At 40.8% G+C, this 13,581-nt stretch overlaps 1 protein-coding gene across 6 annotated transcripts in view; it reads left to right on the top strand.

The window, feature by feature from the left end:
* LOC129840777 (replication termination factor 2-like) overlaps nt 1-9,890 on the top strand; it is a 31,132-nt gene extending 21,242 nt beyond the window's left edge. For 4 of the 6 annotated variants that reach the window (XM_055908926.1, XM_055908922.1, XM_055908924.1 and 1 more), the window contains 2 exons: nt 6,759-6,836; nt 8,892-9,890. In XM_055908926.1, coding sequence (XP_055764901.1) covers nt 6,759-6,836; nt 8,892-9,089 — 276 coding nt within the window. In that variant the 3' untranslated portion in view covers nt 9,090-9,890. The remainder of the gene's footprint in view (nt 1-6,758; nt 6,837-8,891) is intronic. The other 2 variants (XM_055908927.1, XM_055908923.1) reach the window with 1 other exon arrangement.
* The last annotated feature ends 3,691 nt before the right edge of the window (nt 9,891-13,581 follow it).

Below are 13,581 nucleotides of genomic sequence, written 5' to 3'. Positions count from 1 at the left end.
AGCCACACTTGTTAAACTTCTTGCAACTATAGGGGGTGCTGTTTCAAATTAGCATAATTGTCTCTACAGATTAAACTGCCTAGTACTCAATTCTTGCTCGTACAATATGCATATTATTGTTATTATTGGATAGAAAACACTCTCTAGTTTCTATAGCCGTTTGAATTATGTCTCTGAGTGAAACAGAACTCATTCTACAGCACTTTTCCTCCCAGTGTGTGAGATTTAGACATCTTGGCCTCTGGTTCCAGATCAGTTTTAAAAGTCTCTGTTAATCCTATGAGATACAAACACTGCCCACGCCTTCCTCTAGATGTCAGTAAGTGGTGACAATTTGAATGGAGTCGATTGCGCAATCATTGGCTCTATAAATGACAAAATACCGGAAGTAGCCTTCCTTTGGACACTGCGCTCAACGCGAGAAGGATATCTGACTGGCCTTTTTCCAAGCATTGGTTTAGCCAGTAATATAGCGTCGGTCATCTTTTTACTTGTTAAAGGTGTTAGAAACATCATAATGTAGTTAATTTAAACCGTTTTATAGCAATTTATATCCGTTTAGTGCGATTTTGAGGCATTGCTTTGTAATAGACTTTGAAGCTCCGGGCACGTTTCGGGGTCCCGGTCGTACGTTAGTGGGCATTTTGACGGACAAGTGGACATCTTTCGACCAAAAGAAGATTAGACCCAAGAAAGGATTCATTGTCCAAGATTCTGATGGGAGAACAGCTCATAGTAAGAACAATTTATGATGATAAATCGTGTTTCTGTCGACAAATGTTAAACGTTTATGCCGCCATCTTGTTTGCTATAGCTTCACTTGGCGCAACCTGTATTGAAAAGTAAGGATAATTTAAAAACTATAATTCCGCGATTGTATTAAGAATTAAATTGTCTATCAATCGCTGTCCACCCTGTATTTTTTAGTCAAGTATATGATTAGCTATTGATTAAACTAGATCACTCAAAGATGGCGACCGACATTTCCAGGCTTGTTTTGCTACTATTTTCATTGTATAACCACGTTTTTTTATGGCTAAATATGCACTTTTTCGAACAAACTGTATATGTATGTTGTAATATGATGTTACAGGAGTGTCATCGGAAGAATTCTGAGAAGGTTAGTGAAAAAATTTATATATTTTGGCGATGATACGATATCGCTCTCTTTGGCTTGAATCAGTGCTCGGGTAACGTTTGCGTATGTGGTATGCTAATATAACGATTTATTGTGTTTTCGCTGTAAAACACTTAGAAAATCTGAAATGTTGTCTGAATTCACAAGATCTGTGTCTGTCCATTGCTATGTGCTGTGTATTTTTAAGAAATGTTTTATGATGAGTAAATTGGTAATTCACGTTGCTGTCTGTAGTAATTCTAGGAGCTTTGGTGAGATTTGTGATGCTGGCTGCAATGGCAAACTATGATTTATACCTGAAATATGCACATTTTTCTAACAAAACCTATCCTATACCATAAATATGTTATCAGACTGTCATCTGATGAGGTTTTTTCTTGGTTAGTGCCTATCAATATCTTAGTTTAGCCGAATTGGTGATAGCTACTGGTGTTGAGAGAAAATGGTGGACAAAGAAAAATGGTGATTTTTGCTAACGTGTTTAGCTAATAGATTTACATATTGTGTCTTCCCTGTAAAACATTTAAAAAATCTGAAATGGTGGCTTTATTCACAAGATCTGTATCTTTCATTAGGTGTCTTGGGCTTGTGATTTAATGATATTTAGATGCTACTATTTAATTGTGACGCTATGCTAGCGATGCTAATCAGGGGTGGGGGGGGTGGGGGGTGCTCCTTGGGAGCTCGTTAGAGGTTAAATCCAAGATGGCGTAGCAGTCAGACGTCTTTTGTCCTTCGTCTTGTCGTGTCCCATGTATATACCTTTTTTATATATTTTACTTCGCATATCATCTTTTTTTTAACTCAACTTTAAAACACTCCTGCAACCCGCCTCTCCCAATGTGGTGGGGATCTGTTTTTTTTTTTTATAAAGTATTTTTATTCACCTCGAATCTGGAATCCCCCAACAGAAGCTAGCTAGCTCACTAGCTAGTAGTCAGCTAACCACTGCTAGCGGTCATCAGCTAACCATTAGCTCGGAAAGCTCTCGCACGTTTGTACAACGCGACTCAAACCAGAGCATACCGGACCTATTTTCTACCGCAAGCTCTGGATATTTTCATCTGGATCATCGCAGCTAGCCAGCTGCTATCCGAGTGACTGCTGGCTAACGTCGGTCATGGAGCAAGCAAGCACCAATTAGCCTGTAGCTAGCCCATGCTAGGCCCTTTCTCCCGGCTAGCTAAAGAGGCCCATCAGCCACTCCTGGGCTACAATACCCGGACCCCTTCTACTGCCGGTACGGGGCACGGAACCCCACCGATCCTTTGCGACTACGACATAATCTGCTTGAGGGGGTACTCAACTGGCATCTACATCGCGACGTCCCCTGAATGCCCATCCACTAGCTGTCTAGAGCATATTGGACTGTTAGCTGTATAGATCCATCGGCCAATTTCTCAGGCCACTATACCTATTTTGCCAATTTGGACATAGACCCCACTGCTACTCGGAACCCTACTAATCCATCACGACTGGTCTATCGACTTCACAGCACGTGGAGGCTAAACAGACTTTCCTCTGTCGAGATGTCCCTCTAAGGACCTTCTGCTAGCTTGCCTGCCATGGCCTGCTAGCTGTCTGAATCGCCGTGTCTCCAGCCAGCCCAACCACTCACTGGACCCGTGTTTTTAACATGTAACATGTTATAAGACTGTCATCTGATGAAGTTGTTTCTTGGTTAGTTTGGTTGGTTATTGGTTAGTTAGGTTGGCTTTGTGCATGCTACCTGTGCTGTGAAAAATGTCTGTCCTTCTTTGTATTTGGTGGTGAGCTAACATAAATATACGTGCTGTTTTCGCTGTAAAACATTTAAAAAATCGGACATGTTGACTGGATTCACAAGATGTGTATCTTTCATTTGCTGTATTGGACTTGTTAATGTGTGAAAGTTAAATATTTCTAAAAAATATTTTTTGAATTTCGCGCTCTGCCTTTTCAGTGGAATGTGGGAGGAGTTCCGCTAGCGGAACGCTGGGGCGAGACAGGTTAACAGATTACCAACCATTTCGAATCCCACCGTACCTTCTCCGCTATGCAATCTGGTTTCAGAGCTGGTCATGGGGGCACCTCAGCCACGCTCAAGGTCCTAAACGATATCATAACCGCCATCAATAAGAGACATTACTGTGCAGCCGTATTCATCGACCTGGCTAAGGCTTTCGACTCTGTCAATCACAACATTCTTTTTGGCAGACTCAACAGCCTTGGTTTCTCAAATGATTGCCTCGCCTGATCCACCAACTACTTCTCAGATAGTTCGGTGTGTCAAATCGGAGGGCCTGTTGTCCGGACCTTTGGCAGTCTATGGGGGTGCCACAGGGTTCAATACTCGGGCCGACTCTTTTCTCTGTATACATCAATGATGTCGCTCTTGCTGCTGGTGATTTCTTTGATCCACCTCTACGCAGACGACACCATTCTGTATACCTCTGGCCCTTTGGACACTGGGTTAACTAACCTCTTGACAAGCTTCAATGCCATACAACACTCCTTTCGTGACCTCCAACTGCTCTTAAATGCAAGTAAAACTAAATGCATGCTCTTCAACCAATCGCTGTCCGCACCTCCCCGCCCGTCCAGCATCACTACTCTGGACGGTTCAGACTTAGGATGTGTGGAGAACTACAAATACCTAGGTGTCTGGTTAGACTGTAAACTCTCCTTCCAGACTCACATTAAACATCTCCAAACTAAAATTAAATCTAGAATCGGCTTCCTATTTCGCAACAAAGCATCCTTCACTCATGCTGCCAAACATACCCTCGTAAAACTGACCATCCTACCGATCCTCGACTTCGGCAATGTCATTTACAAAATAGCCTCCAACATTTTACACAACAAATTGGATGCAGTCTATCACAGTGCCATCCAATTTGTCACCAAAGCCCCATATACTACCCACCACTGCGACCTGTACGCTCTCGTTGGCTGGCCCTCGCTTCATACTCGTCGCCAAACCCACTGGTTCTCAGCTCATCTCAGCTCACTGGTCACCATAGCAGCACCCACCCGTACCACACGCTCCAACAGGTATATCTCACTGGTCACCCCCAAAGCCAATTCTTCCTTTGTCCGCCTCTTCGTCCAGTTCTCTGTGGCCAATGACTGGAACGAACTGCAAAAATCACTGAAGCTGGAGACTCTTACCTCCCTCACTAGCTTTAAACACCAGCTGTCAGAGCAGCTCCCATCACTGCACCTGTACATAGCCAATCTGTAAATAGCCCATCCAATCTACCTCATACCCATACTGTATTTATTTATTTTGCTCCTTTGCACCCCAGTATCTCTACTTGCACATTCATCTTCTGCACATTCTACCATTCCAGTGTTTAATTGCTATATTGTAATTACTTTGCCACCGTGGCCTATTTATTGCCTTACCTCCCTTATCCTACCTCATTTGCACATGCTGTATATAGACTTTTCTACTGTATTATTGATTGTATGTTTGTTTATTCCACGTGTAACTGTTGTTGTATGTGTGGAACTGCTTTGCTTTATCTTGGCCAGGTCGCAGTTGCAAATGAGAACTTGTTCTCAACTAGCCTACCTGGTTAAATAAAGGTTAAATAAAAAATGATAAAAAATAAAACTCCTGCGCTGTCTTGGCTGTGTGCTAAGGGTTGTTGTCCTGTTGGAAGGTGAACCTTCGCCCCAGTCTGGGGTTCTGAGCGCTCTGGAGCAGGTTTTCATCAAGGATCTCTCTGTATTTTGCTCCGTTCATCTTTTCCTCAAGCCTGACTAGTCTCCCAGTCCCTTCCGCTGAAAAATATCCCCACAGCTTGAAGCTGCCACCACCATGCTTCACCGTAGGGATGGTGCCAGGTTTCCTCCAGACGTGATGCTTGGCATGCAGGCCAAAGAGTTCAATCTTGGCTTCATCAGACCAGAGAATCTTCTTTATCATAGTCAGAGTTTTTTAGGTGCCTCTTGGCATACTCCAAGCGGGCTGTCATGTGCCTTTTACTGAGGAGTGGCATCCGTCTGGCTACTATGATTGGTGGAGTGCTGTAGAGATGGTTGTCCTTCCGGAAGGTTCTCCCATCACCACAGAGGTTCTCTGGAGCTCTGTCAGAGTGAACATCAGGTTATTGGTCTTGGTGGTTCCAAACTTGTTCCTTGGGGACATTCAATGCTGCAGAAATGTGTTGGTACCCTTCCCCAGATCTGTGCCTCGACACAATCCTGTCTCGGAGCTCTACGGACGATTCCTTCAACCTCATGGCTTGGTTTTTGTGCTGACATGCACTTTCAACTGTGGGACCTTATATAGACAAGTGTGTGCCTTTTCAAAATCATGCCCAATTAATTGAATTTACCACAGGTGGACTCCAATGAAGTTGTAGAAACATCAAAGAAACAGGATGAAACAGGATGCACCTGAGCTCAATTCGAGTCTTATAGCAAAGGGTCTGAATACTTATGTAAATAAGGTATTTCTGTTTTTGTTTTTTAATAAATGTGCTATAATTTCTAAACCGGTTTTGGCTTTGTCATTATGGGGTATTAAGTGTAGATTGAGGAAAAACAATTATTTAATCAAACAAAATGTGGAAACAGTCAAGGGGTCTGAATACTTTCCGACTGCGCTGTACATCCATAACAATGAGCTAACGATGTGCGATTTTCCCCCATGCGCACAAAATATGCTCTTCAGGACACTGTTGTTCAGAGAAGCTAGCCAACAACACAGCTAACACAATTTCAAACTGGAGCTGGAAAGACCTCAAACTAGCTGTTTGTTTTGTGTGACCTGTTTTCTATTAAAAGGTCTTTGTATATATCCATAAAAATTATACTGATTCATGATTTCAACTGGCTGAGAAAAGCTGCCTGTCTGTCTTATCCCGACTCCGTTCATTACTATGGGACAGCTGGCGATGTAATTTGAATATTGAAACAATGTTGCAAATGTTCGGAGAGACATACAGCAAGGTTTATACAAATCTCTGCTGTTGAAAACAAAATGTTTGTCTAAAAGAAATTAGATAATGTCTAGATTATTTTTATAGTGGACATCAAGTTTTTAAATGCATGGCTGGGCTGATGAGACAGTGGATTGCGTGGTCAGATGGAACAGCGTAAATAGGCATGGTAGCTTGTGGAATAGACATCAGCTGGAATGCGCTTTGAGCACATAGTGGTTAGAAACAGAAGGTCCATGTTAGCCTTTATGCAACGGATGGGAATAATCCTGACTACTAATTGGTTAAAACCGCATTCCAGCCAATGTCCGTTCCACAAGTTACCACCCTCCAAACACCGGCTTCTCGGGCATTGCCACTTAAATTTTGCTCTCAAGCTAACCTATAGCTTCAATGAGGAAATGTCTTGATCTGAGGTAGATAGATATTCGTCAGGTCAAAATTTGTTTTTGTAATGGTTAAAGACCCACTCCAGCCTACTTTGATTAGCTTTTGGAACATACATAATGTATTCATCATATTCACACTATTGTCAAAGATTGTACCTCTCTTTTCAGACACAGACAGGAGCTTCATGAAATGTTTCAGAACATTCTGTTTTTCTCCCCAAAATGCCAGTGTGTTATAGATGTTTGTTAAAATGTTCTATGTATTTCTTGTTACCATTCATCTCTTTTGTTCCTATATAGAAAATCCAGAGTCCACTGAAACTGTTTCTTCAGAGGGCCAAACTTCAACACATAATGGTGGAGACAACAGCCAGCCAGGTATTTGTGGCTTATTTTACTAGGGAGGGATACAAACATATTAAAGAGATACTTCAGGATTTTGAAGCCCTTTATCTACTTCCCCAGAGTCAGATGAGCTCATGGATACCATTTATACACTGCTCAAAAAAATAAAGGGAACACTAAAATAACACAACCTAGATCTGAATGAATGAAATATTCTTATTAAATACTTTTTTCTTTACATAGTTGAATGTGCTGACAACAAAATCACACAAAAAGTATCAATGGAAATCAAATTTATCAACCCATGGCGGTCTGGATTTGGAGTCACACTCAAAATTAAAGTGGAAAACCACACTACAGGCTGATCCAACTTTGATGTCCTTAAAACAAGTCAAAATGAGGCTCAGTAGTGTGTGTGGCCTCCACGTGCCTGTATGACCTCCCTACAATGCCTGGGCATGCTCCTGATGAGGTAGCGGATGGTCTCCTGAGGGATCTCCTCCCAGACCTAGACTAAAGCATCCGCCAACTCCTGGACAGTCTGTGGTGCAACGTGGCGTTGGTGGATGGAGCGAGACATGATGTGCTCAATTGGATTCAGGTCTGGGGAACGGGCGGGCCAGTCCATAGCATCAATGCTTTCCTCTTGCAGGAACTGCTGACACACTCCAGCCACATGAGGTCTAGCATTGTCTTGCATTAGGAGGAACCCAGGGCCAACCACACCAGCATATGGTCTCACAAGGGGTCTGAGGATCTCATCTCGGTACCTAATGGAAGTCAGGCTACCTCTGGCCCCCAAAGAAATGCCACCCCACACCATGACTGACCCACCGCCAAACCGGTCATGCTGGAGGATGTTGCAGGCAGCAGAACGTTCTCCACGGCGTCTCCAGACTCTGTCACGTCTGTCACATGTGCTCAGTGTGAACCTGCTTTCATCTGTGAAGAGCACAGGGCGCCAGTGGCGAATTTGCCAATCTTGGTGTTCTCTGGCAAATGCCAAACGTCCTGCACTGTGTTGGGCTGTAAGTACAACCCCCACCTGTGGACGTCGGGCCCTCATACCACCCTCATGGAGTCTGTTTCTGACCGTTTGAGCAGACACATGCACATTTGTGGCCTGCTGGAGGTCATTTTGCAGGGCTCTGGCAGTGCTCCTCCTGCTCCTCCTTGCACAAAGGCGGAGGTAGCGGTCCTGCTGCTGGGTTGTTGCCCTCCTACGGCCTCCTCCACATCTCCTGATGTACTGGCCTGTCTCCTGGTAGCGCCTCCATGCTCTGGACACTACGCTGACAAACACAGCAAACCTTCTTGCCACAGCTCGCATTGATGTGCCATCTTGGATGAGCTGCACTACCTGAGCCACTTGTGTGGGTTGTAGACTCCGTCTCATGCTACCACTAGAGTGAAAGCACCGCCAGCATTCAAAAGTGACCAAAACATCAGCCAGGAAGCATAGGAACTGAGAAGTGGTCTGTGGTCACCACCTGCAGAACCACTCCTTTATTGGGGGTGTCTTGCTAATTGCCTATAATTTCCACCTGTTGTCTATGCCATTTGTACAACAGCATGTGAAATGTATTGTCAATCAGTGTTGCTTCCTAAGTGGACGGTTTGATTTCACAGAAGTGTGATTGACTTGGAGTTACATTGTGTTGTTTAAGTGTTCCCTTTATTTTTTTGAGCAGTGTATTTCTCTGCAGGAAGGAACTTAGCATTGGCTGGTGAAACTACCTCTAACTAGCATTAACTCAATGACTGGAAGTCTATGGTATGTACTAGCATGCTACCAGTTACTATAGACTGCCAGTCATTGCGCTAATTCTTGTTGGCAATTGCAGTAATGCTAGGTATTGCCTTTCAGACACTATAACCTCTCCTTACAGTTCATAGCTCAGCAGCATGATGTTTCTAACGTTATAACTGTCATTGTAATATTGAGGAAGGCACTAAACCCTTAGTGTGTGTGTGTGTGTTTATTTGGAGGGGTTGAGATAGGCAGAAGACCAATTTTCATTTGGCCCCAAAAAATTATATTTTATTTTATCCTACACAATTAATGGTAATTTTGTCTTCTCCCGCTAGCAGTCCCTGAACCCCCTGCATCTTCCAGCACCAAGGTGGTTACACCCTCAGCGGCAACCGGAAGCAAGAGGTCCATCCAGACCATGGAAGAGAAGTCGGAGACCTACAAATCTCTCTTCACCAGCCACAGTTCAGCTAAACGCACCAAAGACCAGACGTCCAACTGGGTCACCCATACCCCCTACCATTTCTAAATGACTTCACCTCCCAAATTACCATCACCACCAAGTGGTCATGGGAGGCAACACACAACCAGGTTGTGTATTTGAAGGGTATCTATAAAAGGTTATTCATAACACATTCATAACCCATACTTAATACATTCATAAGAAGTACGTGAGCATTTCATAACTGCTTATGTCAACAACCGCAAGTTGAAAGTTCAAATTTCGGTGACAAAGGCAATATCAACTTGCTACTGCTTATGAATGTGTAATATGTGGGTTATGAAGCCTATGTCGGTGTCCTTCAAGTAAAGTCTTAAGGAATTTGACATTTTTCTTATAGCTTTTCTTGGCTCAGGCTAACGAATCAATAGCCTATAGTATGCACTATTAATGCTACTTTTTCTAAGGAATGGCTGTATTATATGTAGGTCTTATCTAGGTATCTATGGATGATGTAGATTTGGCAAGTCTTTATGGTTTGCTATGCAATATGACATACATGTTTTGAAATTATATCACAAGGGCCTAGTTTATCTTTTTTGTATAGGATGTGGAATAGTGAGTTTTTGTAGTGTTCATTCAAAACAGCTTTCCATAAGCTCATTACTTATTTAAACTTAAGCTCATTACTTATGTCTATACTCAATTTTAATGTTTCCTCCAAATAGCTTGTCACCCACCACCTGTCAAAATATAGATGGGAAAAAAGTGTTTTATTCACATGTGCATATTTCATTTTTATTTAAATAGTTACCTTTGATGAATTTTTTTCCCGCTTATATTTGTTCAACCCAAACAATGTCAAAATAAAGAAGTCCTTTTATTTAAAAAATGCATGATTTTTTATATTGAACAACATATTATAGTAGTGTGTACAAGTGAATGTGCATTAGGTCGACTCAATACGGGATTTTTTTGTTGTCCCTTTCAATTTGTATTTTGGGTGTATCGCCAAACTACTGTACCTCACCTTTTCATGACACTGCAGGTGTTTTTCAGGTTTAAGGGTGGGTTTATAGGATTTAAGGTATATTTGGGTTTCAATTATAGTAGCCTACTTTTAGTACAAGACCATGAAAGTGTAAATGAACCCAAAAGAGAAAATGTGTAATTTAAGTCACACGGTGTCAAGGCTTTAATAATTCCTGTCACAAGATGGCAGCAGAGTTGTAAACTTTGCCTTAGATTCTACTTAGAGTAGTAGAACTCTGGAACTCTACTCTGCGGATAACTAGATTATACTAATTTAGGATATGACCACTGGAAAAAGTCGCATTGGGGAATTCTGTTTCTCATGCAAGTAAATTAATGAAATACAGTATGTGTGTAGGCCTACTCTTTCCATGAAACACTATGAGGAAACCCCCTCAACGTTTCAATTTGATGTAGCCTATTCCCGATAGGCCTGTCTACATACTCAGCCTCAATTTTCATTCTTACAAAATCCCATGTCCTTGTAAAAAAAAAAAAAAAAGGAATCTTGTATTTTCTTAATTATTAGGCATTTTACTTATAACCATCTTCTTCATGTAGTCCTCAAAGATGCATTAAACTGAATCAAATAGGGTGACCATGCATTTATTCTCATGATTTCATTCACATAACATTTTCACAGTACATAGCTTTTACATTGACAGTCAAGAGAAACATATTTTCTTTCAACGCAATTGTGCAAAAATAAATACCAACAATATAGGCATATGATTAGTCGTTGTATGAAAAATTGTATTGTGATTCATCAATTTTAATGAAACTTTAAAGGAAAAGCAGGCTATGCATTTTTGTTAGCCTTCAACCGTTCATTGAACAAAATTGGAATGCGTCAATGTGTTGTTGTAGTAGGCCTAAGTAAGTAGTTTAGTTGACAGGTATTTCGCTATAGGCTATTCTTATCCTCTGGCATTTGGCTTTGAAATTGCGACAATTTCAGGATATATATTTGAATCTATCAACCCTACACACGTTTACGATAGTCTAAACAATAAATGTGATGTTTATATGGGACGGGATTAGATTAGTCCAGTGGTATAGGCTCAAATAATCCAAACAATAAATTGTAAAGAAAATTGAGCTGTAGTTGATCGAAAAGGAAAGAAACGAAAATGAATACGCCTAAGCCTATTTTGACAGCTCCTCACATGGTTTACAAAATTATTTATTCGATGAAGATACACTTTCAAAAGTAAGATTTTACTCTGCAATGTGTAGATTCAACAGCAATACAATTTCAGAGAGACGTAGAAAAGTCTAACAGCATCAGAGTAGCTTACAACTGGAATTTGCATAGGCCTTCACTCAGGTGTATTACCATGCAGGGCGCATGCGCATTCCAAGAAAACCAGGTGAAATCAGCAATACAGACCACTTGCGAATTCACTCATTCGTAACCACATCACTGGAATTATACTGTGTTCCTTGCAGATGTCTTTACTGGAGAGGCTAGACTGGCGGGTAAGCGAATGCATGTTTTGCTTTATTGTGTTATTTGAAAACATTAAAGGGTTATTCATTGTCTATCTTTCGACCTAAGTCAGCACATTAATTGTAGGTTATAGTTTTTTAGGACCTTTGGAATAGGCTACTCCGCGGTATTTGATAGTGGCTGCTAAATATGCTATTTGAATTCATTATTAAAGACAATAGTTGTGATAATATCAATCAAATGTATTTATAAAGCCCCTTTTACATCAGCCGATGTCACAACGTGAAAATAGACCATATAACGTCGATCCATTGAAATAAGGTGGTGCTCGAGTGCTCACAATTTTGGAATTTGAAATCCTGCAGAAGATAAATAGTATAGGCCTGAATTGCCATACACCTGGTCACCATACAAAAATACGCGACCAACGGCGACTAAGATTCATAGTTCATATTGGCAACTGGTTTTCTGATAACTTGGCCTGTGCTATTCATTTCAAGAACATTATGTATCCTGGTTTTCACAATACTCAGTAGACCAAATCTGCTCCATATAATAACATATACTATTATAGACTACACTAGATAAATGGTTCAATAATAAAATACTATAAAACTAATTTCAGTTAGGCTACTTTGAGATTGCGCATGTGCTTCAAAATTGATCATTTGTCTCTGAATTTCTTAGTTGCACATAGGCTATATAGCCTACACGAGCTAGCTTCTTCAGTGTGACAGATAATATTAGCATAATTCAATTCTTTATTTTTCTCTTTCGAAAGCGCATTTTTTCTTCACGTTAAACCACTTGGCCCATGTGACGCCTAACGTGTTGCTAATTGCTTTAATGGATAACGATTTACTTTACAAGTGTCTATTCTGTCACTAGTCCTTGTTTAAACGAATTGGCCTTGACATGATAGTCATTGAAATGTTTATTTATTTATTTATATTTTACTGTTCACAACGCAACGGCAAGGTTCCTCTTGCGTGTCTAACCTCTTTTACTCTGTACAACGGCGATGTAAAGACGCCTTAATTAATTAGTGAGCATTCATTTCTGGTTTATATCACATCTCGCACAGAAAAACCACACGCAGTTTACAGCCACCGCATCGTTCATGGATGAGTTGATCTTCGTTACCCAATTTTAATTGTTTCCCAGAGACGATGACCACATGCGCGCAACAGGCATAGAATCGCATTCCCAAAAACTTTGATGATAAATGTAGACACCTGTATTGTTCTCCCATGCATATAAATGGTTATCAGACAGAAAATGTTTCACACCATTCACACGCTACTGCTGTAGCCTGTCTCTAGGACTCATTATATTTCACAATAATATTGGAAACTTAACAATTAAAAGAAGAGCTCAAGCATAAGTTTAGGCCTATTGTCTTCAAAACACTTCATTTTGCTTGAAGTAATGCATATTAACACATCAAAGGGAACCTTTATTTTGGATATTGCAGTGCTCCACCCTAAATGTTAATTAAACTTTTTTCGTTTGAGATCCCTGGTGCTTAGTGGTTTCGAGAAGAAAGATGTTTTTAAGCCTTGGGTCTTTGAGGTTTGTGAAGGCACCAAACTATAACGTGAAGCTCCGTAATGTAACTATGCATAAATTATTTAAACAATTCAGTTTGGCATGGAAATCGCAATATTTGATATGAGCGCCTTGAAGCGAAATATGCTAATTCATTTTTCAGACTGTTGGCAATGAATGGGTGGTGCGCTTTGCCAGTGAACCCAACGCCTGGTCTAATCGAATGATTTTATGGAGTCAATAAAAAGTGAGAAAAGTAACAACATTTTGACAGCCCTGCAATGTTATTGGCGTGGATCGCATTGAAGGATGCGCATAATGTTTTACATTGACTTTCGTATAGGCTATTGTTTTGCAAATGTGCTCATTGCATTGATTATCGTATTGCTTAACATGGCAAACAAATATATAGATTTTCTCGATTACATTCATAGGCTATAATTGTCATCACTTTTTAAAGCAAGTTTTCCAACTATAATATTAATACATTTAGTTATTCAGCCACAATTACCAATAATAAGAGAATAATAATAAAGTAGGCCTGTTATTATTA

The sequence above is a fragment of the Salvelinus fontinalis genome, chromosome 3 (assembly GCF_029448725.1).
Source record: "Salvelinus fontinalis isolate EN_2023a chromosome 3, ASM2944872v1, whole genome shotgun sequence".
In the NCBI taxonomy this organism is placed as follows: domain Eukaryota; kingdom Metazoa; phylum Chordata; class Actinopteri; order Salmoniformes; family Salmonidae; genus Salvelinus; species Salvelinus fontinalis.
The sequence above is the reverse complement of the archived record's forward strand: the minus strand, read 5'-3'. Positions and strand labels throughout refer to the sequence as shown.